The sequence below is a fragment of the Macaca nemestrina genome, chromosome 3 (genome assembly GCF_043159975.1).
Source record: "Macaca nemestrina isolate mMacNem1 chromosome 3, mMacNem.hap1, whole genome shotgun sequence".
NCBI classification, from domain to species: Eukaryota; Metazoa; Chordata; class Mammalia; order Primates; family Cercopithecidae; genus Macaca; species Macaca nemestrina.
This window is the reverse complement of record NC_092127.1, coordinates 5,699,611-5,725,355: the sequence shown is the minus strand read 5'-3', so window position 1 is coordinate 5,725,355 and position 25,745 is coordinate 5,699,611. Positions and strand designations below refer to the sequence as shown.

At 44.0% G+C, this 25,745-nt stretch overlaps 1 protein-coding gene across 6 annotated transcripts in view; it reads right to left on the bottom strand.

The window, feature by feature from the left end:
* Positions 1–16,968: 16,968 nt before the first annotated feature.
* The window catches only part of LOC105466581 (interferon regulatory factor 2), an 86,706-nt gene continuing 77,929 nt past the window's right edge, over positions 16,969–25,745 (bottom strand). For 5 of the 6 annotated variants that reach the window (XM_011715636.3, XM_071092780.1, XM_071092779.1 and 2 more), the window contains 2 exons: positions 19,911–19,957; positions 16,969–18,299 (listed from right to left, as the gene is read on the bottom strand). In XM_011715636.3, the coding sequence (XP_011713938.1) occupies positions 17,991–18,299; positions 19,911–19,957 (356 nt within the window). In that variant the 3' untranslated portion in view covers positions 16,969–17,990. Of the gene's footprint in view, positions 18,300–19,910; positions 19,958–20,482; positions 20,760–25,745 lie in introns of all 6 variants that reach the window. The other variant, XM_071092782.1, reaches the window with a different exon arrangement.

Below are 25,745 nucleotides of genomic sequence, written 5' to 3'. Positions count from 1 at the left end.
GCGGGATGGAGAACGCCACTTTCCAGCCATGCTTATGAGCTTGGCCTCTTCAGCACGCTTAAGATTGACAATGTAATTTTAGGGTATCATAGAGAAACCTAGTGGTTTATTGGCATTTCCTCTTTGGCTAAACTTATAATTCTGTTTTTCCTTATTTTAAAGATAAACATTAAGTAACTTCTTTTGAAAATCACTAGAAGCTTTTAAAGATTTTGGAGCCTGAATAATAGTTTTTTTTTTTTTAATGATGCATGAAGTAGTCATGCCAATTTCCCCTTGCTTTGAAAATTGTACCATTTGCTCTGTGCAGTGGGGCAATGCTTAATGCCTGGCATATGCCAGGCAATCTTTTGCACGCATGATGATGACTTTTGCTCCAATACAGTAAAGCAGTGTTATCTTGTGAGAGACGCTTTCAGTGGCAATTAGGAACATGAATCTAAGTTAACAGTGTGCTGTGCCTACCAATGAAAATAACAAAACAGAGTGGCACAATGGATGAACAGATACTTCCACGAAGCTGGGGAAGGCGGTGTGGCCGCAGGCGAGGCAGGCCACGCTGGCATGTCACTCCTCTGCACAGCTGCTGGAAATTTTTTTGACAGGGCATACATTACACATCCCAATTTCATAAATGTTAACGTGAAAAAATATAAAATGAGTCTTCAACTAGAGGAAATATGGCAGTTTTCAAAAATCTCAAGGCCTTGGGAGTTTCAGTTAGCCTGCAAAGCTGGGGCCAAGTCCGTCAGCAAAAAATCTGTGTATTCCTCTTCCCTTTCTGTCCTTACAACTCTGTCTCCAACCCTAACCCTGGAGATAAGAGAGTTCAAATCCCAGCTTGGAGGGAAAACCAATCTAAAAAGGAAGAAGACAACAGTTAAGCTTATTTTAAGCTTCCTGCCTGAACTGCCATTAGGTTAATTTCTTCTACCTCAGACGTCATTTTCTGAAGGCTGACAGGAAAATGGCTGTGCTAAGAGATGGAGGCTTTCTTTCCCAAGGCCTTGAACTGCCTTTAAATTAGTAATGACGTGGCTATTGCGAAACACCAACTTGAATCTAATCAAGGAATTTGAAATTAATCCTATCCAAGAATTTTGCAGCTTTGTGTGGTCATGTGTGTGGTTATTTTGCTTTTGGTGGGAGGTTTTCCCCTTCTTTTCAATAGTTATAAAGCAAACAACCTTTTCATTGTGGTTAAAAGTCCCCACACAAAAGCTCCTCCCTTTCTTCTTACCAGTAAGAGCTGTGTCTTGCCACCTCTGAAACAATTCCCACCCAGCCAGTCCTTTAAAATGAAGAGTAAATCCCCCACTCCGGAAATTCTGGAAATAAATAACAAGAACCTATACAGGAGGGCAAAGCCAAGCCGTGCCAAGATGCAGATGTCTCTGGAAGAAATTGACTCAAAGCTCTGGAAGGAAGAGTCACCGTGTCTGGGCTCAGTGTCGCTCTTGCTCAGGGCCCACGGTGAGCAGGCCCTGTGTGTGCCTTGGGCAGCCAGAGGCCCCTGCCAGCGCTCGCAGCCCTGCACACACACTGGAACCAGAAGATAAAGCAAACAGGACCTCAGGCCTCTGCCCCTCAGCCCCCGCCCTCCCTTCTGGAGCCACTCTGCTTACTGGAGACTGAAGAACAGCAACCCCGGCCGGGTGCGGGGGCTCTCACAGATAACCCCAGCACTTTGGGAGGCCGAGGCGGGTGGACTGATTGAGCCCAGGAGTCCAAAATCAGTCTGGTCAACATGATGAAACCCCATATCTACAAAAAATACAAAACTTAGCCGGGCATGGTGGTGTGCATCGTAATCCCAGCTACTCCGGAGGCTGAGGTCGAAGCATTGCTTGAGCTTGGGAGGCGAAAGTTGCAGTGAGTTGAGATCGTGCCACAGAACTCCAGCCTGGGTGACAGAGTGAGATCCTGTCCCCCTCCAAAAGAAAATAAAGAATACCACCCTCCACCCCCGCCTACTGGGTCAGCTAGAAACCCTTTCCTTTCATTCCTGGCCATGAAATCCTCCACATGTAACCCCTCCCTCAGCACAAAGGCTTTCCGATAAACCTGACTTACCTGGGTTGATCCCTTTTATAGGAAAAGGCATTATTTTTGACGTTACCGAATATCGCTGCGTGGCACACAGAAAGCCTGGGTTTTTCCACCCACCGTCAGTCCCATCAGTACCTGCAGCCCTTCCCTGGGAACCACTATTGCAAGTGGAAAAAAATGCATTTGGAAGAGCAGATGTCTGATCTAAATAAGGAGCCATCACTGCTTCACAGTGACTTGTAACTGCACCTTTTGTATCTGCTTATGTTAAATACTTGTCTTCCAGCACAGTCTTCTTAAAATAATGACTAACTTTTGACATAGATGCTGGTACTTCTTTGGCAGATTTTGTCCATAGGTTTTCTTGAGGTCAGTAATATAGCCACAGTCCCTGTTGGATGGCAAATGTTTTGAAACATATTGTGCAAATTACATGTTTGTCATTAACTTCCTGAGTGTCAAAAGACAGTAACACTTTTTCATTGAGCATGCATGCATTTTTTAAAATCTCATTTTGCCAAAATTGTTTATCATAAAAGAAAAAAGGAATTACTAAATAACAAAATAAATGATGTGGGTATATATATATATTAAGGAGTATTAACTTACAGGATCACAAGGTCCCACAATAGGCTGTCTGCAAGCTGAGGAACAAGGAAGCCAGCCCAAGTCCCAAAGCTGAAGAACTTGGAGTCTGATGTTCGAGGGCAGGAAGCATCCAGCACAGGAGAAAGATGTAGGCTGGGAGGCTAAGCCAGTCTAGTCTTTTCATGTTTTTCTACCTGCTTTTATCCTAGCTGTGCTGACAGCTGATTAGACTGTGCCCACCACAGATTAAGGGTGGGTCTGCCTTCCCCAGCCCACTGACTCAAATGTTAATCTCCTTTGGCAACACCCTGATAGACACACCCAGGAGCAATACTTTGCATCCTTCAATCCAATCAAGTTGATGCTCAGTATTAGCCATCACATATACTTTATAATAAACGACATAACCGTTGTAGCAGAAGCAGCAGTACTTTTGTATGCTCTGTGGAAGGACTGCTCAGCTTTTCTTTTCTGCACTTATTTCATATGCAACTAACCTATCATGTCTCGTGTTTCCCACTGACCCTGCCGAAAAGCCATGTGATGACATCGTACATCTCGCAGGCCATAGCACAGAACACACAGCCCAGCTGACTGGCACGCCAAATGGCTTGCAGGAGAAGCAGCATCAAATATTAATACCTTTCCAACTAGGCCTGCAGACGTGAAGGAGTTATCCATCCCTTGACACTTGTATGTGAAAGCACATTTTATTTGCAATCATCCCACATCCTGTGCTTAAAAAGGAGATACTCATTATGCTATGTCTGGAAAAGGTCAGAGAGAAGAACAGCATTACTTGTCAACTTTTGGATTTAATCACACATTGAAGTGAGAACTGTTTTTCTTGCACATGCAACTCAGACTATACTAGAAAAGACCATGGCAGAAGTTAGAGTAAAAGCAGAGGTCTACCAAGCCTATCCAGGTTAATTTAATGCAACCATAAATACAAATATATGATGAATTTTCTTTGTAAGATAGGGTCTCACTCTGTTGCCCAGGCTAATCATGCAATGCGTGATCACAGATCACTGCAGTCTCAACCTCCTGGGCTCAAGCTATCCTCCTACCTCAGCCTCCCGAATAGCTGGGACTGCAGATGCACACCACCACACCTGGCTAATTTTTGTATTTTTTTTGTAGAGTGAAGGTCCCACTATATTGGCAGTCTTGAACTCCTAGGCTTAAGTGATCCTCCCACTTTGGCCTCCCAAAGTGCTGGGATTACAGATGTAAGCCACCATACCTGGCCTTATATGGCCAATTTTTCAAAATGATCATGTATATTTGAAAAGAAAATACATTCTCTATTATTAGGGCACAGTGTTGAATATGCGTAAGGTCTACTTTATTATTAAGCTATTTAAACAACTTTATTTTCTTCCCATTCAATCTGCCTTGTACTGGCTGTGATGTTAAAGTCTCCTATCAATGTGTTTAATATTCTATTCCTATTCTCACTTTGTGTGATTTCTGTTTTATATTGGTGGTTGCTGTGTTATTCAGTGCATAGATAGTCATAATTATTGTACATGAACTGTGAAACCTGGTTTTCAGTATTGCATAGTACATTCCATTGTCTCATTTAAGGCTTTTTGGCCTGAATTAACTCATCTGATGTAATAACCACTATCCTATCTTCTTATTGTTTGTATTTTTCTGGTATATCTTTACCAGTTTTTTATATTTTTGGCCTTTTGAATCATCATGTTTGATATATGTCTATTAAATATAGCATGAGGTCAGGTTTTGCTTTGTGGGCCAATTTGAGAATGGGCTTATTCATCACTATAACAAGAAAAGAGAGGAAACCAGTAAAGCCCAATCCGTTTATTGGTATGACTCATATATTTGGTCTCAAGTATCATATTATTTTATAATTACTCCATGTGTCATACTTACCATATTTCCTTCTTTAATTACCATATTTTATTTGCTATTTTTTTTTCATTTCTTTTGGCATTTCAGAATGTTTGTGTGTTTGTTCCAGTGGTTGTATTTATTCCATTTTCATCCCTTTTAACTTCCTTTTCTTCTTACTGAACATTCTACTGTCTGGTATGACCATTTATACTCTTCTCCTTCCCCCTTTATCTATGTAACTCTTAATTCTACTTCTCTGCTTTCTCCTTTCTTTCTCTCTTCCCCTCTCTTTTCTTTTTGATTGCATAATTTTTGCTTTTCAGAACACATAATATATGTATACTACTCTTTAATCCATGTCCTCGCCTGTGTTTTAGCTATACAATTAAAAATATTAAATTTTCACCACACAATATACTCTATTAGTTCATTTCATGCTGTTACAAAGAAATACTTAAAGACGGGGTAATTTATAAAGGAAAGAGGTCTAATTGACTCACAGTTCCACATGGCTGGTGAGGCCTCAGGAAACTTACAGTCATGGCAGAAGGGGAAGCGAACATGTCCTTCCTGACATGGTGGCAGGAGAGAGAGAAGTGTCAAGCAAAGTGGGAAAAGTCCCTTATAAAAGCATCAGATCTCATGAGAACTCACTCACTATCACAAGAACAGCATGGGGGAACTGTCCCCATGACCTAATCACCTGCCAGGAGCTCCCTCCCCAAACATGTGGGGATTACAATTTGGATTGCCATTCAAGATGAGATTTGGGTGAGACACAGAACCAGACCATATCAACCACAAAATATATTTTCACCACCAGTCCTGTTGCTAAAATTTTTCTACTTTTGCTCAAACAAAGCTCATTCTCTAGGAGAGCCCTAGTGTACATGTATACAGTATCCCTCAGTTATTGTATGTTGAAACTGTTTTACTTTAATCTTGATATTTGAAAGAGCCTGGCTGGATATAAAAACATTGGCTCACACTCTGTTCATAAGTCCTTTAAAAGGCTGTTCCATTATTGACTTGCTTTGTCTGTTGCTTACGAGAAGTGTGATGCCAGTTTAGTATTCTTATCCTTTTAAGTAATTTGAGCTCTTTGCCTGGAGGCCCTGTAGTGGATTGAATAATGGCCTTAAAAAGATATGTTTATGTCTAGGTCCCTGCAACTTGTGAATCTTACCTTATTTGATAAACCAGTCTCTGCAGATGCCATTAAGTTAAGGATCTTGAGACGAGATCATCATGGATTATCCAGGCGGGCCCTAATTTCAATGACAAGTATTCCTATAAGAGAAAGGCACAGGGGGGATTTGAGAGAGACAATAGAGGAAAGAGACAGGGATAAAGAGGAAAAGTGCATGTGAAGACAGAGGTAGAGTTTGGAGTCAGGCACTCACAAGTCAAAAGAACACCTGGAGCCACTGGAAGCTGGAAAAGGCAAGGAGGGATCCTTCCCTGGAGCCTTCGGAGGGGACATAGCCCTGCTGACACTTTGATTTTGGACTTCTGGCCAAAAGTGAAATAATACATTTCTGTTGTTTTAAGCCACCAAGTTTGCGGTCATTTGTTACAGCAGCCACAGGAAACTAACATAGGCCCTGAGGATTATCTGTGTGTGTGCGTGTGTGTGTGTGTGTATGTGTGTGTGTATCTTTAAAGCCTCATAGTTTACTAAAAATATCTCAGTTATTCTCTCTAGGTCAGTTTTTCTAGATATACAGTGGGCCTCTTCAATATGTAAATTATATTTTCTCTTCTTTCTGGAAAGTTTTCTTGAATTACAGTTCCATTCCATTGCTTTGCTTTTCTTCTCCAGGAGCTCCTATTATATGTATGTTGGATCTTATTTGCCCATCCTCCATTCCAATCACTTGTGTTTAACCCTGTTTACATCATTCTTTATTCTCTTCGTTATTTTACTGCCCCCTTTTCAATGCTGAAATTGTTCAATGTTCAAATCTATTATCCTTCAGTACCTTGTAATCTATTCTTCATTTTTGAAATGATTTTGTATTTTTCTTGAATTTCATTCCATAGCTCAATCAACTCATTGCATGTCTTCCTATTTTGTGCTCATTATGGCCTTAGTTATAAAATTTCTGATTCTGGGTTTCTTTTTTTTCCTAAATATATCCCATTGTTTGAAGATAACTACTTCAGTTTGGAATGTTGGGTTACACTTTTCTTCTGCTCTTTGGTTGGTTTTGGTTAAGAATTCTCATCAGTTAAACTGTAATGATTCTCATTTTTGCGTGTATGTGTTCTTCTAATAGCAACTCTTAATGGAATTAGGTTGATTTTTTAAATTTAAAGTTTTTTGGACAGGTTTCTAATTCAAGAATATCCTCTCCTGTCAGTGCAGTGCAGAAATGGGTAGTAATGGGATAGTGGGCCATCATGTCTTATTTCTCTCTACTTTCTGCAAGGTCCTCCATTTTTCCCTCTTAGTTCCTTCTTTCTCATCACTGTCAAGTCTCTAAGGGGCACTACTCTTTCTTAGTTTATCTGATTCTCCCCAAGAAGCAATGCTTCTTTGAAGTTGCTATTTCTGGTTCTGCTTATTTTCAATCCCCTTCCCTTTAACTGTGCTGTGAATGTGTCACTTAGCAGTGAAACTTTTACTTTCTGGAGGTGATTTTGTTTATGCTATGTCTAAGTTTTCCCTGCCTCTTTACTCTTTTTCCTGGGGATTTTAAGTCTTCTTTCTCCCACTCTCTGCACACAGCTTACAGTGGGTATAAGTGATGGGAGTTCATTTGGAATATGGCGTTTGTTTCTCTACTTATTGGTCACTTAACATTTGTGGTATCCTCCATCTTCCACTAATACTGAAGGCATGGACCATAGGTGATTATCTTGTGCTTCTGTTGAATTTAAGGGTTTTGTGAGGAGGTCTAAATTAGATGGCCACAATTATTCTGGAAGCTCCCTTGGATTAGTGTTTCTTAACCTTTTTGAATCCATTTTCTCTTCATCAGCATAAAAATCACATACACTACTGTCATTTTTATAAAATTCAAAATAGATGAAATATTATAACTAAAAACAAATCAAACCAATGAGACAAAATACCATTTTCTTTCTAGACACACATTCTCCCCTCCACAGATTCTGATGTGTAAACATTTCTTTACCCTCTTCTCCAAATCACTGAACTGAATAATTTTCATAGGCATAATACTGAATCAGTAAAATTTTGCCATAGTTGTTTTGATGCATAAATATTTCAATACCTCTGAATGTATATATTTTATGATACCTTTGTCTTTTTTTCTTCACTTTTTACTGTCCTGTTCATTTTAAGTGGTGTAATTTAACTCACACCCAATACCTATAAAATTGTAAACAATATTGTTTTACTTTCCCTCTTCTTCTGTATTATTTAGTTGCATTCTTTCTACTTGGTGAGAACATATCATATTTACTTAGTATAATTCCAACTATGTTCCCGTTTTAGTCTTAGTTATATAATCAAATACAGCAAATTTTCATCAACAGTCTTTTTGCTGAAGTTTCCCAGTAATCTTTTGTTGGATGAAGCTCGTTCATTAGGGGAGTCTTTGGAAGGGCATGTAAGGATGGTATTTATTCGGTGTGGGGGCTTTGATGTGAGCAAAGGCGAAAGCCTCAGAGAAGCATTCCTTCTCGGAGGAGAATCAGATTCAAAGAAAAGGGGTGGTACTTCTTACAGAGTTGGCAATGAAGAGAAAGATGAAAGCAAGTTGGGGGGAATGTTAACAATTTCTTGATGAAATGAAGGAGATACAGCTTTACATCACAGTGGTCACGTCACAAGGAAAAAACTCTGTTTTTATTATCCAGTTGTAATTTCAGTGTCCCAGGGCTTCCCAACCTGTAGGTACACATGATGTCATATTACTACTATATGAGCTGTCCTAAACATTCAAGTCCTAACCTTGAGAGCCCAGCCTATGAAACCTCAGGAAATCAATAGCAGCACTCCCTGCCGCTACCTCTTTTTTTTTTTTTTTTTTTTTTTTTGGTCTCACTCTATTGCCCAGGCTGGAGTGCAATGGTGCAATCTCGGCTCATTGCAACATCTGCCTGCTGGGTTCAAGCGAGTCTCCTGCCTCAGCCTGTTGAGTAGCTGGGATTACAGGCACCTGCCACCACGCCTGGCTAATTGTTGTATTTTTAGTAGAGATGGGGTTTCACCATGTTGGCCAGGCTGGTCTCAAACTCCTGACCTCAGGTGATCTGTCCACCTTGGCCTCTCAAAGTGCTGAGAATACAGGTGTGAGCCACTGCACCCAGCCTCCACTACCATTTTTGAGGTCCCTTCCACCTTTAGTATCCAGGGTTCTCTGCTTTTGTGTGTCAATCCACTAAGTACACTTCTGCCCTCCCTAGCCCTGGAGCTGCCACTGCTTGGGCCAGCGGCCTACCTACTGCGTTTCTGCTTTTAGGCAATTTTCATTCCTTAGCTAAGGCTTCTGCTTTCCCTACTGTCTTAGTCAGTTTGGGCTACTATAACAAAATACCTCAGACTTGGTAATTCATAAGCAATAGAAATTTATTTCTCACCGTTCTGGTGGCTGGGAAGTCCAAGATCAAGGCATAAGCAGATTCGGTGTCTGGGGAGGACCTATTCCTCATAAATGGCACCTTCTATCTGTCCTCACATGGTGAAAGGGGCAAACAAGCTTCCTCAGGCCTTTTTAATAAGGGCATTAACCCATTCATAAGGGTGGAGTCCTCATGACCTAATCATCTCTCAAAGGCCCCACCTCTTAATACTATTGCATTGGAGATTGTGTTTCAACATATGAATTTCGAGGGGACATAAATATTCAGACTATAGCATCTACTGATGCAGTCCTATTCCAGGATGTCTAGTAACTTTTACTAGGACACATGCCTCTGTCATTACTGGGGAAGTTCTCATCTTCTACTTAATCTGCCACCCAGGCTCAGGCCACTGAGAAATAGCCATGGAAACCTCTGCTTAATAGAGGTGATATGGTTTGGCTCTGTGTCTCCACCCAAATCTCATCTCATGTTGTAATCCCCATAATCCCCACTGTTGAGGAAGGGACCTGGTGGGAGGTGATTAGATAATAGGGGTGGTTTCTGCATGTTGTCCACGAGATAATGAGTGAGTTCTGACAACATCTGATGGTTTTGTAAGTGTCTGACAGTTCTGCCTTCACTGGCTTCTCTCACCTGCCACCATGTAAGACATGCCTGCTTCCTCTTCTGCCATGATTGTAAGTTTCCCGAGGCCTCCCCACCCATGCGGAACTGTGAGTCAATTAAACTTCTTTCCTTTATAAATTACCCAGTCTTGGGTATTTCTTTATAGTAGTATAAAAACGGGCTAATACAAAGGATAACCGGGACCGGAAGTGGCAGTTTTACACTCCCAGCCATTCTCTCTTCAAGGTATGCACACCCCTTGAAGCAGGCAGGTGTCTTCACAGGTTCAGGCAGCAGTCAAGACACTGTACCAAGAACACCTCCTACCACCTTCAGAGCCTAATTGGCCCCAGCTGGTCACATCCTCAGGCTAGATTCTTTTCCTGGGATCCATTCTCTGCACTCTCTTCTAGCTCTTTTCCCAGGAGCCTCCTCAGCCCCTATGTTAATCTGTTTATGCAAACAGATAACACAGAAGGCCTGGCCCTGCCCTCATGTCTGGCACAGGTTAGGCTCTGACAAAGCACCTGCCATGTAAGCTCCCTCATTCTGTCCTGAGTGTGGGTAAGATTCTAGCATAGGGTAGAAAGATACCAAGAAAGCACAAGAGCTTAATGTTTGTGGCTCTGTTTTATGAATATGTTGAAATGTTCCCAGTTTTAAAATTGTTGAGTCAAAATGTCATGAATCCCAGCATCTAGTGGGAATTATAATGCCAACTGGTCCAAAGGGAAACTGTATCAATGGCCAGAATGAAGCAAATCAGAATCACTTCAATAATCAAAAGTTAATGTAATTCCACTGGGTGGCTTTATGAAGCTTAAAAAGTTTGTTTGAATCTATGTTGTTTAAAAAATAAAATTGGCCAGCCATGGTGGCTCACACCTGTAATCCCAGCACTTTGTGAGGCTGAGGCGGGTGGATCACTTGAGCTCAGGAGTTTGAGATAAGCCTGGGCAACATGGTGAAAATCTGTCTGTACAGAAAACACACACACAAAAAACTAGCTGGGCATGGTGGCATGCACCTGTATTCCCAGCTACTACTCAGGAGGCTGAGGTGGGAGGATGGCTTGAGCCCAGGAGGCAGAGGTTGCTGTAGGCCGGCACTCCAGCCTGGGTGACAGAACAAGACCCTGTCTTAAAAAACAAAAATCAAATTAAATTAACTGCCATCAGGTTTATATCCCCTTCAACTTCTACCAGAAAGGAATAAATTCTCAGCTCCTTCTATGCCACTTGACAACAGAATTAGGCTTGCTCAAAAAAAGGATAGCTCAGAGAAGGAAAGACTAATGTTAGCTATATAGAAATTGGGGTCACATGTCTGAGCTCTGAGATCCTCAGTGGTCAAATCTTGAATTCATGTAAGTCTGAGAGAGAATAGGTAGCTTGGAATCAGTGCTCTAAAATATGGATCTTAGCTATTTTATATGCAGATGGTGTGGCTGATATAACTGAGTGCTTATAATGTACTTCATCCTTCAAACTTTACGTTATCTTATCTAATTCTCACCTTGCAAGTAAGGTGTTAATATCCCCATTTTATATGTGAAGAACCTTTTTCTCATAGATACAAAGAGATTTCCCAAAGTCGTCCGCAAATAAGAGCAGACTGAACCCAGGTTTATCTGATTTCAAAAAACGTCTTCTCTTCCCACTACATATGTTGCTTTCCCATCTACGCTGGAAGGTATGGGATGCAGATTTCATTCTCTGGATATTCTTAACTTGGATTTTTCACTCCCTTTGTTTCCTGGCAGGTTTCCTGAGGTGTGACAGACATCCTGAAGAGGCACTCAGCACCCATTCTCAACTCCTTCTGGAGTCTCTTCCTGCACTGCAGAGGCGGGAACTCTGAGGGCCATTTCTCCAGTCTCACTTGCAGCTGGGGTTCTAACTGTGAATTAGGTTCAACCAATTATATGCAAGAGATTTGGAAGTCAGAATGGAGGCAGAAGCCACCTCCTCCTGATTGACTGTAAACACTGGCAAGCATGATTGTGGTAACACTGGGGCTTTCTGAAGCCATGTCTCAAAGTTCAGCCACTGATTGCATGGGTGTTGAGAGACAGTTAAAGTGGTGGTGACAGAACTTTCTAATAAGCAGCTTTCAGCTAAGACAATGTGTCTTCAGAGTCACTATTTCCAGCCACAGGCTCCTGATTTCCTCCCTTTACGGTGGTGGCAGATGTGGAAGCACCCGCAAGCCGGCTCCTCCAGCCTACCCAACAAAGTTGTAAACACCTGCTTCTCTCTAGACAATGCCTTTCTGCTTAAAATAGCTGGCGTGGTTTTTGTTTCCTGCAACTAAGCCCCATTGATATATGCTGTTTTCCTTCTTTCCCTCTAACTGCTGGTTTTCACAACCGCCAACCCTGCAATCAATCCTTTAAGCTCTAAAATGAAAGCGTTGAATATCTTCATCACTCCATATTCTGCTTTGCTTTTCTCCACAGAGTTGATTGTCACCCAAAGATTATTTTTATTATTTGTTGACGGTCCACCTTACTAGAATTTAAACTCCATTAGAACAAAGACTTTGTTTTGTTCACTTCTGTAACAATTCTCTGACATTTAGAACAGGACTAGAAAATAGTGGGAATTCAGCACTTAGGGTTGAATGAACGAAATCTACTTTTTTTTTTTTTTTAACAAAACACTACTTTAAATTAATGCATGAATAGGGTCATCAACAAGATATTCTCAAGAACACCTCCTCATGAAACATTTACCTGGGTTTTAAAAATCTTCCAAAAACAGAAAATGTCATTTGTGCTGTGTAACTCAGCATTACATTTAGGCGACATCCCCTCCCAGTTTGCCTGAGACGTTCCTGGTTTTAGCACTAAAAGCCCCACATCCTGAGAATCCCCTCAGTTCTGGGCAAACGAAGATGATTGGTTACCCTAATTAAATATGTTAGTTGCTGAGAGAGGCACTGTAATTACATTACTTCAGATCAATTTTGCAAATAAAAGTTTGAAAACACAAATCCACCTGTGGTCTCCTTCCCATATCAGCTGTGTTGCACAGGATCCCTGGAACCATCAGGTAAAATCCAAGCAATGGCTTTGGGCTGTATTTTATGATTTTTACTACAATGTCTATTGCTTGTACCCTGAGTATTGCAGAGCTGAGCCTGTGACATCTTTCCTGCATCTCAGTTACATTCAAAACATGAGCTTCCCAGAGAAAAGATACTGCAGCATAAATATATGCTCTAGAGTCCCAGCACTGGGCAAGTCCCCTTGGGAGACAGCAGAGTGAACTCGGCAGAGAATATGGATCAATGTTAATTCTGGGGATGAATAAAGGCTTAGTCATCACCTTCCCCCAATTAAGGAACTCACTCCCATCTCGCTGCTAACATTATCCTGAAACTTCAGGCAGTCAGTTCCGGCGCCATGTGTGGATTTGAAAATGTCAATGCCTTTGAACTGGCACATTAGAGTTGGAGCATAAGAGTATTCTCAGATACACAACCCAAGCTGCCAGAACATCTTGGATATCCTCTCCCTGATGATTCACGTGGAGAGATATTTGTATTTTAAAATGTGCTTCTCAACCAAAAGTGAAACTTAAAGCTGCTATCACTGTGGAGTTATTTTGCACCTGCAGGAAAAAAAAAAAAGTTGTGTTTTTAAAATTAACTGTTTTCGCAACACAGGCTGTTGCACGTGATATTGCTGTTTCTCCGGCCACGCATGTAAGGGGTTAACTGGGCAGCAGTTGCACGATCCCAGTGCACTACATTCCACAGCACCAGCAACCTCTGTCTGGACGTGTTTATAAAGCAGATATGGGGAAACTGACCAAACCTCCAAAGGGCAGTGTGCTTACAGGAACTGAAGCACACACACTGCTTTCCTTCTGAAGAAACCTGGTCAGACTCCAGAGCGTGCTCTTTTCAGAGACTATGTGAACTCTGAAATGTGCTACATCTTGATCCTTCCACAGCACAACCCAGGTTCTTGGACAGACTTAACATTTTTGCTAAAACCAGCTATTAGGCCTGACCACTTCCTTCCAGGCACTATTTTCGGAAGCAGAGACACAGTGCCTCTGCACCTGCTGTTCGTGTGGCCACAGAAGAAAACCCTCTACAAAACCCTCATTTGTCTGCACAGCAGGACCAGTGATGCCCAAGCCCAGACAGGGAATGGGGAAGGTACCGGTGTCCCATGGGGCCAGTGGGGACCCAGAGGCCAGGCAGCCTCACAAGAAATCATCTCCCCGACTCCTGCCAGCTTCCTGCATCTCCTGACCTGAGACCTGACGGCTTCGCACAGCTGGGCTCTCATCTCCAGGCCTGTGGTTAGACACATTCCTAAGGGATGAAGCCAAGAGTCCCAGTCCTGTTCTTTTGACACCAGGATGGTGGGGCTCAGGGAAGGAGGAGATCCCGGGTATGACAGCCTAGTAGTACCCAACCTTGATTCACATGTTGGGGTGCAAATGAGATTGAGAAACAGCCTCAAGAAGCTGATGGTGTCACCCAACTGCCCTTGGGAGGGGTCCACTGCAGCCTGGGGACAGAGGGAGGTCAGGGTCATGTCCTGCCAGCTCTGATCACTCTGGTCCTGGGCATGTCACTGTGCTGTGGGATGGAGTTTCAGGGTGAGGGAGGTGGCTGAACAGTACCACATAAAAACCAGTTTCTGCCTCCAAACCACACTGGTACTCAGCCATTAGCTGTTTGACCCCTGAATGCCAGGAACTCATCTTGGCCACCTGTGTGTAAACCTTTCCCTAGCTTTTGTCTTTTATCAGGAGAAATCGGGCAGAACAGTGGGGTTTTTTTTTTTCACCTTTGATCTGGGCTTATTTGTCCATAACTACAATAGCAGGGGCCTTTACAGCCTAATGAATGCAGTGCTGCAGAGTGGCCTCAAGCAGAAGGAACGTCTCATGTTCCATCTCTCGGAATTAGGGGCAGGAGGCCATTTGGGGCTTACCATCTTTTCATTCATATGCAAAGTACTTCCAAAAGCACAAGTTTGAAAACTCAGACTCCTGAAATCAAATCACTCATCTTCTTCACTTCTAAAATCTGTCTCAGTGGTGGCTACATGATAGCATGGTACACTTTGGATTCAGGTGGGGAAAGGGTGTTGTGTTAGGGTTTTGATGTCTCAAGAATCTGTGTTCCACAGCCATGTCTCTCTTCTTTTTTACAAATCCTTTTCAATAGACTCAATATCACCTTTGGCGGTGGTTCATCAAAACACGGACAAAACTGAGGGTGGATTTATTTAGATACGCAAATGGCATACCAGAAGCCCTTTTGGTCAAGGCATGTGGATGTGCTGGGTGCTGGCAACCTCAAGGCTGGGCAGACGTACACGTCCCTGAATTCACAGTCCACAGCTGTACAGCGAGCCCGTTATCAAGGGAGTGACCCAGGAACTGGCTGCAGAGAATGGAAACTATTGTTCCAAAGGCAGTTACACTGAACTTGAACTTGCTGTTAAGTGCACACGTGCACACACACACCCAAGCCCATCATAAAAGCCTATCAGCTCGCACAAATACCAACCAGAAGCATGTGTCCCTGGTACTTCCTGTAAGTGACGACAAGGTCTGAGGCTTGGGTCCATGAGCTGCTCTATCGCCTTTTTCTTCCTGTCAACCCTAGGCACCCTGAGACTAGCTTGTTTTCCTACGTTGCTCACAAGGATCACTTAGAAACAATATAGGCTTTCTCAGAAGTATTTTAAACATGATTCTGTTTTTCATGGCCTTATTGGCAATGGAGTATCATCTCTGGAGCTTAAATGATGCATTTTCAAGTCCTGAATTTTATTCCACTTGATGGGGTTTGAGAAGTCTGGTTACACTACAGAAGCAGGGGGAGGGCAGCAGGAATGGCATTTGGGACCTGAGATGCAGGAAGAAGCCCTGAGCCTGTGTTGGGAAGAAGGAAGGGGGAGGAGGGGGAGAAGACCTGAGCTACCTTAAACCCTTTGATAACCAGGTCATGTGACTCAGGGCAACCTTCCATTACTGTTTTGTTAATTTATTTAAAAACAGGATGACTCAGTAAAAGGTTTTAGATGTAAGTCTCAAAGTGAACTCCTCCATTTAGGACCTGGGGGAAGAGCAGGTCTTCACTGAAAAGCAGGGTGCCAAGGAGCCAGGGAGCATCCCTTTCCTCCTGGTAACTCCCCTTTCACTAAGAAACTGAGACAGTCAATGAAGGTGCTCCTTCCCGAAGCAGCCCTGCCTCTGTGTGTGTGGCATTTCAACTACAACGCATCCGCCAGGAAAATGCTCCAGTTGATTTCCATTCAGGGCTGGATAACTTTATGGCCGCTAATTATATCTGCTGCCACACATGGAGAGAGGCACAGAAATAGCCTTTTGTCCTTTCATTAAAGGAACCTCTTCAAATATTAACTTAGCAATCTCCTCCACAACCCTCCAGAGGTAGTAGGCAGGTAGCGAAGTTTTCATATTCTGATTTTACAGAATAAGATACTGGGGATGCAGGGGAGGCTGGTGCTGTGGCTTTCTCCAGGCCAAGACTATACCTTGAAACACCAAGTGGATGATAAAGACTGGTGTTCTTGAAGTCACCCCTTTTATTCCACAAGACAGACCCCAAGTTTTGAGGGCAGGGTCTATGTGCAAGGCCTTGGGTCCTAGGAAGAATAGCGACGGACATGGTGTTGGAGCCCAACACATAATTCCTGTTGTGGAAAATGTCTTATCCATGCACCCCTCTAAGTGACATAAACACAAAACGTCCGTCGTACGTGTAAGCCTAAGGATGAAAACAGGAAAGACACAGAGGTGGGTGAACCTCGCTCATAGCAGAGAAGGTAACCAGTGGAGTAGCTAAAATACTCCCCTCCCTAGGGAACGTTCCCAACACAAAGGAAGACAGACACTTGAGATAACAGATATGCTTACAAGAAAAAAGACCCCCTTCAGAGCACAGGGAATTGGGCTCAATTTGTGCCCAACTTGTGCCTTTGCCTCTTAGTGCCACTGTGAGCCGAGTAAAGGCATCTTCACGTTGTCTTCATTTCCTCCACATGAAACGGAGATGAATGCCTATTCTACAGCACGAGTGTGATGAATGAAGACGGGAACTCATGGAAAACGCTCAGCACAGGCCCCTGCTCAGGCGAGCACTCAAGAGAAGTCATCTGTGGCCTCACAGTAGGAACCTCCAGGGTTTCTTGTGGTCAACAAGGGAAAACATTTTGGTCCCCAAAAAGAAACAATACTTTGTCAGTCCTATTCCGTGATTGTGCTCTTTTAAAGCAGACACAGACAAAGCCAGGAGTGATGCCCCTTAAAAATTTAACTATATATCATATTCATTTATTATCAATCCACAGGATAATCTGATTGCTACATGAGCTCATAAAAGCTTTTCTCACCTTTACAAAATTAAAAAAAAAAAATGTGCCACAAGGATGTAATAACAACTGCTGATAAACAAGAAAAGGAATCTTAAAATTATAAATTTGCTGTAGAAAAGATAAAAAACAATTATATTTTATTTAGAATTTTACCTTGAATAAAATATTCCCCTGTATAAAAAATAAAAAAGCTTGCTCTGGTTAGAATTAGAGTATTTTTGTCTTCAAATCTGGGAATTTGCATAATATTTCCATGATAGTTTTTCCTTTGTACCGCGTGGCATTCAAGCATAGCAGATTAGAAGGATTTTTTTTAAAGCAGTCTTAAAATGGGACATCTGTAGAGAAATTCATTTCCTTCTTCTCCTCCGGATGTGGAATGGAAGCTTTGAGGGAAGGAAAAGTAGGAAAAGAGTGGAATGGGATGGGTCGGGATGGGATAGGAAGAGAGGCTGGGGAATGGGCAGAGAAGGGGGTGCTGAGTGTGCTGTGAAATAGAGCAAGATCACAAGAAGGCCTATCTGTAAGTGCTTTAAGATAAGGTGCAGAAGCAGACTGCAATGTCGCTAGTGCTGCCTATGTACATATTCACAAGAATAAAAAATTCCAGCTAGTTCACATTATCTCGTCCATTCTGAGGCATCCACTCCACCTTGCTGGCCGTGACCGCAGGCAATGCAGCACCTCCACTGCCCTTGTTGGTCCTTGAACTTGAGCGAGTAGCCCTGGGAGAGCCAGCAGGCTCTAGAAACACACGTCTACCAATGGGCTGGAGTCCTGAGTTTAAGAGAAGCTCCAGTACTGGAGTTGGACACAGCAATCAATGTTCTATTGTCAAGGCTTTTTCCCTTAGATTTGTCTAAAATAGGTGTCAGAGAGAAAAAAATAAAATACAAACAAACAACAAAACAAAGCCAAGAAGCCCCAATAACCACCGGGGAGAGTCAGAGGCTTAACAGCTCTTGACGCGGGCCTGGGTGATATCCGATGTTTTCTTGATGACACTGGCCCGGGTCTCCCGGTCTGGCCGACTGCTGCTGGATGCTGGGGTCATGGAGGAAGAAAGCGGGAGGTCTTGAAAAGGGGGCCAGGAGCTGTTGTAAGGCACCGGATTGCTCTCCTCTTTGATGGTGACCTGGAGGTCCGGTTTGTTGGAAGTGACGAAGGACGCCATGCCGGGCAGCAGGTAGGAGCCTCGAGTCCCCATGTTGCTGAGGTACTGTTTGCCTTCAATATTCCTCTTCCGCCAGTGTGGCCGCCCCTTTAAAGAAAGTAATTAAGATACGTATTTCCTTCTCCTTCTATTGGATGGCTTTTTAAAAAATGCATCACTGGCCAGGTGTGGTAGCTCATCCCTGTAATCCCAGCACTTTGGGAGGCTGAGGCTGGAGGATCACTTAAGCTCAGGAGTTTGAAACCAGCCTGGGCAATGTAGTGAGTCCTCATCTCTACAAAACATATTAGTTAGGCATGGTGGTGCACACCTTTAGCCCCAGCTACTCGGGAGGCTAAGGTGGGAGGATCACTGGAGCCCAGGAAGTCAAGGCTTCAGTGAGTTATGATTACGCCACTGCACTCCAGCCTGGGCAACAGAATGAGACCTTGTCTCAAAACAGCAACCCACAAATAAAATTTAAAAATGAAAAATGTGTCACTGTTTCCATGTGTTGGTGCTTTAGCTGAATTTTTTAAGAACTGCAGAATGAACAAAGGCTTAGCACTTCTATATCCTTCAAGTGAAATCTATTGCACCCAGCTATTCACATGCCAAGTAATGGTTTTTCTTCCCTTTTCTTTTTTTTTTTTTAAATCAATTCCCATTTGCTACCTCCCAGAAATACTTTCCAGACTACTCTATGAAGGCAAGAAAAGAAGGCAGCAGCTTGGTTTCTGGTTCCCGTATGCTCTGCCGCTCGGCCCGATTACTCGATAGGTTTCAGGTCACCACAGCCAGTGTGGCACAGTGACTCAGTCCCTCAGAGCTGGCCCAGTCAACCTGAGCCAACCTGCATTTGCAGAGAAAAGGTAGTGAGGAACTTAGTGATTTGCAATGTATGCCCCTTGATTGCTTTCAAATGGGGGTGGTTTAGAGCTCCACAGTGTGGAGCTCTGAATGAAGGGCTGGTTTCATTCAGAGAAGGGACTAGACCTGCAACCTTGAAGAAATCAGGCCAGGGTGTATGTGAGTGTGTACATCTGTCTTTTCAGAATGCCTGCACTTTTTCTGAAAGTGTTTAGTACATGGGAAACCACTAATTCAAACAACCATGAGCTTCCCTCTCTCTTTCTCCTTCCCTCTTGCTCTCTCTCCTTCACTCAAGCACAGACCCCCAGCAGGTGGCCAGCAGGAATGCTTTCCATCTCCATTCCAGCCACTCTCTGCCATTGTGCATGCCCCATCTACCGGAGGGAGAGGGGATGGGACCCACTCGGAATCAAGATGGGTCACAGAGGGAGGGAACCCACGCACACGTGGAAGAGGCTTTTGCTTAGCATTTTCTGACGTGTACTGGTCACTGCTTTTGGCTGGGAAGGCTGTTCTATTTTTGCCAGTGAAGTAGGATGTTTAAGTGGTAAGAGCATCAGTATTTCCTGGCCTCCACTTCATTCCCTTTTCCTGCCATCACAGCTTCTCTACCTGATGGTAACATTTAACTCCCTTTCCTCCCATTCAGTTCCAACATCGAATTTTATAACCCCAAACCCAAAAGTATGGTAAATTTTAGGTGATGCATATTTCACCACACAAGAAAATCCCAAAGTGAAGCTTGTGATCTGAAGGAAAGGTGTGTAACCAGCAGCAAGGAAAGCCCGGAGCTGGTGGGGAGGCTTTTCCTCGGCAGAATCGTAGGCGGTCAGGGCAGCGGCTTACCTCAGCGCTCTCTTCATCGCTGGGCACACTATCAGTCGTTTCGCTTTCTGTTCACAGAGAGAAAAACACAGGGCCATCATTCCTGTCCCTCAAGCCATGCCCAGGCTCGGGCAGTGTTTATAAAAAGGAGACTGAGTAACTAAACTCATCACCTCCTCCCTTTGTAAAGTCAAACATTCTACATGGAAGAAGCTACAGTGAATTTCCACTCTGTAATCTTCAGAGAACCAGGCTTGAGAGCTGCGAGGAGGCTCCCTTGGCCAGGGCCGGGCTGTGTCTACACTGGGCACTACCTCCCAGGAAGGGGCACTGGTCCCTGGGGCCCTCCTCACTGCAGCTCTGTCCACAATGCCCACACGGGTCCTGTCTTCCAATCCATGCCAACCAATTCATTTAAGTTCCAATGCAGAGTTGACCATTTTGAAAAGGTTGTCCTACATTATCCCCATCACACTCAGATCCTTCCTTTACCTCTCACCCCTTCAGGACTTAGATCCTGGATTTCTAGAGTTGCATCTGCCATGTGGGTTACCGTAGGTGGACAGACCTGGGGTGCTCCCCATGATCCTCACCTCCTCGGGTTCACTTTCTTTGGGATTGCCTCCCTTGAGTGTGGATGGAATGTGTGTCTGCTTCTAATAAATAAGATGCAGCAAAGGGGATGGAATGGATGTGATCCTGTGTCCATGATCATGTTACATAACACAGAAACCTGTTGGGAGAGGAAACACTCTGCCTTGCTGGCCTTGCTGAAGCCAGCAACCATGTTGGGAAGGCTCCCATGGCAAAGAAGTAAGGACTGCTTCCAGCCAACAGCCAGCAAGAGACTGAGGTCCTTGGTCCAACAACCTGCAAGAAACGAAATTTTGCCAAAACCACGTGAGCTTGGAAGTGGACCCTTCCCCAGTTGAGCCTCAGATGAGACAGCAGCCCTAGCCAACACCTCCATGGCAGGTTTGCAAGACTCTGCAGCAGAGGACACAGCTAAACTACGCCTGGATTCCTGACTCACAGAAACTGTAAGATCCAAATGTGTGTTGCTTCAAGCCACTAAGTTTGTGGTTTCATGGTTATGGCAGCCAATCAGTTACCATCCCCATTTGGCCTGCCAGCTGTGAGACACTGGGCAAGTTTCTCAACTTCACTGAGCTGCAGTTTTCTCCTCTGTAAAATGAGGGCACTGCCACCTGCTAAGAGGATTACATGGAGAGTGAGTGAGAGGGTACATGGAAAAGGCCTAGCAAGGGCCTGGCACACAGCACACACTCCGTACATCAGCACTGCTTAACCCTGGATTTGCACAACAGGCTGGATTAATGAAATTGAAGTCTAGTGATTATACACAACCTATGCTTATAAAAATATTTTTAAACATAAAAACATTTTGATTTTGTAAAATAAAATATCAATGGTGTGCTATTTTTCCAGTGTCCATAACCACTGAGAAATAAAATCACAGAGGGCAGAGCTTGTGCAATATTTAGGCATTTAGAGATCACTTAACCTGAGCCATTCACTGTACAGACAAGGCCTAAAGAGTAACTGCAATAGCTTCTCTTCCTGATGGTAACCTTTAACTGCCTTTCCTCCCATTTAGTTCCAACTCTGAATTTAATAACCCCATACCCAAAAGTATGGTAAATTTTAGGTGACGTATATTTCAAAACACGAGAAAATCCAAAAGTGAAGCTCATGTTCTAAAGGAAGCGAACATTCTAAAAGAGGGGAGCACTACGGGTCAATGCCATGCCACAGGCTTTGCATGCAGGTCTCACAGGGGTCCTACGTCAGGAAGCAGCTGCTCTTATCCCCCGTTATGCAGAAGAGCTCTTATGCTCCAGTGCCTTCCAGCTTTCCACCCGGTCCCTGCTGAGGGGCTGGCTTCTGTCTCACATCTTCCTGGTGGCAGCGCTGGGATGAGATGGCTCCAGCCCAGATAGAGCCCTTTCTTCCACCGAGAGCATTAGCCCCAGACCAGGCTGTCTATCAATTAAAGGCAAAAGAACAAATGGACAAACTGTGCCACAGGTGCATTCCTTAAACAAGGAAAGTAAGAACGTGGACTCCACTGGTCCCAGCCTGGAGTCTCTGGGCCTGTTTGTCAGCCACTGTTCTCCAGTGACTTCACACAAGCCTGAGTGATCGCGGGGGGCTGGCCATGAGCATGCAGAAGGCAGATCTCTCCACTCCTCGGACTGGGCATGTTTCCCCAAAACATCCCATGCTGGGAGCCACAGAGGCCCAGAGAAGCCCTCAGCCTCAGCTGACGAAGATCCCAGCTATGAAGATGAGCTGACAGTGCTAAGCACAAGAACTGTTTCCACGCAGAAACACATGAAAAACAACAGAAAACAGAATTCCCCTCCTCACAGAACTCTCATGTTGGCTCAGTATCCCGAGGAGGCAGGAATCGGAACAGCCACTCCCAAGAAGAAAAATGAGGAACAGAGATGTTGAGAAACTTGCCAGAGTTGCCAACTGAGACAGCACAGAGGAGAGAAAACAAAACCGGACTTCTGACTCCGGGGCCTGCACACTGCACACAGCAGCCCTGCTTCCCTGCTCTTCTGGCCTCTGACGAAATTTCAAGATCCGCTTTCCATTTTATGCTGAGCTTTCTTTGTGCTCCAAAGCCAAGGTTTCTCTTCCTTTCATATGGGTTCAGAGGCTCTTCACTCCTAATGACTTTCCATAAATATCATGGTCTTCTTTCCTTTCCCCTCCAAATACAAACAAAGAAACGCCACCAAGCATGCTTTGGGGGCTGGGATTCCAGCACAGCCCAAGTCGCAGGTGCAGGAAGGGCTGGAAGTCAGATCCTGGGGTAAGGCTCCTGGGCGAGACCTTGCACAGCCCATGAATGTGACTGGGATGCTAACTTCCTTTAAGTACCCGGTTTTCAGCTTCAGGGAAATAGCTGCAGATAAGAAAAGATACACACGCTCTGAACTTCTGTTTTCAGCTGACACAAATGCGAGTTAAAGAGTGTCATGTCTAGATTAAGGTCCACAGCATCTGAAGTCGTCAGGAAGATGCGCCATATTAGGACACCGACACTTTTAAAAAGGGGCCTTGAGTACCTTAGGAGCAGAGAACCCTGAACCTCCCGCTGAGGGCAGCAGTTCTCTCTGCGACCCCAGAATCAGTGACTCAAAGTGCTTTGGTGGATGCACCGCGCCCCATGTCCTCTGTTTCCTTGGTTTGACTCCACCACTCCCACTTCCACGCTGACTTCTTACACAAGGCAGCTGACTGCAGCTGTGCCTCCAGATCAGTGCTACTATGGAACTATCAACCTAAGTTGTTATTTCATTTTCCCTTTTGATTAGTTTGAATTTCCTTTTGCTTTTTGTTTATTACTTACTTCAAATATAATGGAATAAAGAAGTCTGGAGTTGCCTCTCTAGCAACTCCAAACAAGCTGAATAAGCTGAAGGTGTTTACACGGCACCAACAGGCACATGAGTAATTCACTTAACCTTTCTGGTCTCAGTTTTCCTGAAAGCATCTGGGCTGGGAGGGAAGGGGAGTATTTGGATTAGATGATCTCCAAAGCTCTTCCAGTTCTAGGGTGACGCTGGTTGTAGTTAACTCTCTATTCCAGACCAGTTTTTAATGCCTCCCTGAGAACACACATATTGTCTAACCATCTCAGGAATACTGCTGGAAGGGAGATGATACATTTTTACCTGAAAGCCTTTTTGCCCTCGGACATTCTGCTACATTTTCTGGAAGGCTCTTGTTCAACAAGTTTGATTTGAATGTCTTTCTATTGATCATATTCTCAATTACTTTTACCAGGAGTAAATTATTTTCAAATCGGAGTACTCTTAATCTCAAAGCTATTGTGTCTTTGCTCCGCCCAACAAAATGCAAGCCTGGTGTTGTTTCCCGAAGGATTCAAAGCCTTTACTGATGGCTGCCGGTCAGTAGAAGATCTCCACTCTCTCATTATAGCCAGTGAGTCCTTCAGATGATGCTTTCTTCTCGAGTCTACTCTCCAGCCCCTCTTACCCATCCTCCCCCATTATTCTACTGTGGTTTTCTTTTATTAAACCATCAACCACCTAATACAATTCTGATGCCACAGATCAGGCAAGCGGTCCCTTTGTGATGGATCTTTAAACATGACATGTCTCTCCGCCGGAGCTTCCCAAAGTGGCACTTTGAAATGTCCCTCCCTAGTACGAAAGGTTTACGAATCACACTAGAAGTGTATGTTGTCTTAAAACATCCAATGCAAGTACTGTCTCTTTTCTTTCTCACCATAATATTTAGACCATAGAGGAGAAGACAGACTTGCAAAACTGAATGTGGTTTTCTACTATACTACTGGGATTATAGTTCAATGAATAGTAGAGGGGAAAACGAGCAAACAGCAGCCTCTAAATACCAGTTTCCCAAACAGATGAATAAAGATGGTCAGAGGAGGTTGACATGCAGATGAACAGCCCAAACAAAGGAACTCCATCATGAAAAACAGGCAAATGGCCGGCTCTACTGGAGAACACAAAGCAAGAAAGGTGAATACACGCAGAAAGCCGCCTTTCCTGGCAGCACGCTATGCAATTTCTGACGGAGGAACTAAAATTAGCCACAGTCAGTAACGGGGAAATGTTTTATATCAGTGTGAGCTCTAGAAAAGCAGCAGCGACGGAACACTGTGGTCCCATCCAGTAAGCCTCCCTCCACAAGGTTCTGGAGAATCCAGACAATGAAAACAACGGAAAGAACCCAAGGCCAGGCTGAAAAGCCAGGCTCCAGCCAAACCTCCTGTTGACGGCCATCCTGGCACTGAAAGCCTTCCTTTCAAATCTATGCAAATGTCCTGAAGACAGTAACAAAATTTTCATTTCTCTGCATGGATCTGCTGTTCTCCGGATTCTTTTGCTTGAGCAAATGCCACTGCTGGCAGAACGGCAAGAAGAGGCCTTTCCAGAATCCCCAGGAAGACCTCAGAGAAGTCTTACTCAACAGAGAAACATAGAAGTCTATTCTAAAGCTCCAACCCCCTAAAAAAAGAAGAGAAAAAGAAAACCACATGGAGCGTAACGATGCCTGCAGCGACAGGATACAGAAGAAAGTCATGGGTTTTTAGCCATAACTATGTAAATATAAGTGAAGTGGCTGAGTGTTTCACGCTTCAGTTAGCTCTACTGTAAAATTAAGGCATAAACATTCGGCTTTGCCTCCTTCGGTGGGTCCTTGTGAAAATCAAATGAGATCACGGGATGTGGCTGTGTTCTGAATGGCAGAGCCCGTGCAGCTGTCCAGGGCAGCAACACAGGCTGGGGGGTTAAGGATCAGCCTTTGGCATCAACGGCTCATGGGTTCTAGCTGTGCTCCCAATCGTTCCTCCCTCAGACACACAGCTTTACCTACGACAGCCGTAGATCCATATATATATATATGGTTTTTAAAGACAGAATCTCACTCTGTCTCCCAGGCTGGGGTGCAATGGTGCAATCAGGGCTCACTGAAGCCTTGAACTCCTGGGCTCAAGTGATGCTCCTGCCTCAGCCTCCCAAGTGGCTGGGACTACAGGCATATGCCACCACACCCAGCTAACTTTATTTTTTGTAGAAGTGGGGTCTCACTATGTTGCCCAGGCTGGTCTCTGATTTCTGGGCTCAAGTGATCCTCCCACTTCAGCCTTCCAGTGCGGGGATTACAGACGTGAGCCATCACACCCAGCCAGATTCATCACTTTTAAAAAGGGGATGATGATGATACCTGGCTGACAGGGTTACTCTAATTATAATTAAACAAGTCAACTGTATCATACCAGGCTTGGCAGCTCAGGCCTGTAATCCCAGCACTTTGGGAGGCTGAGGT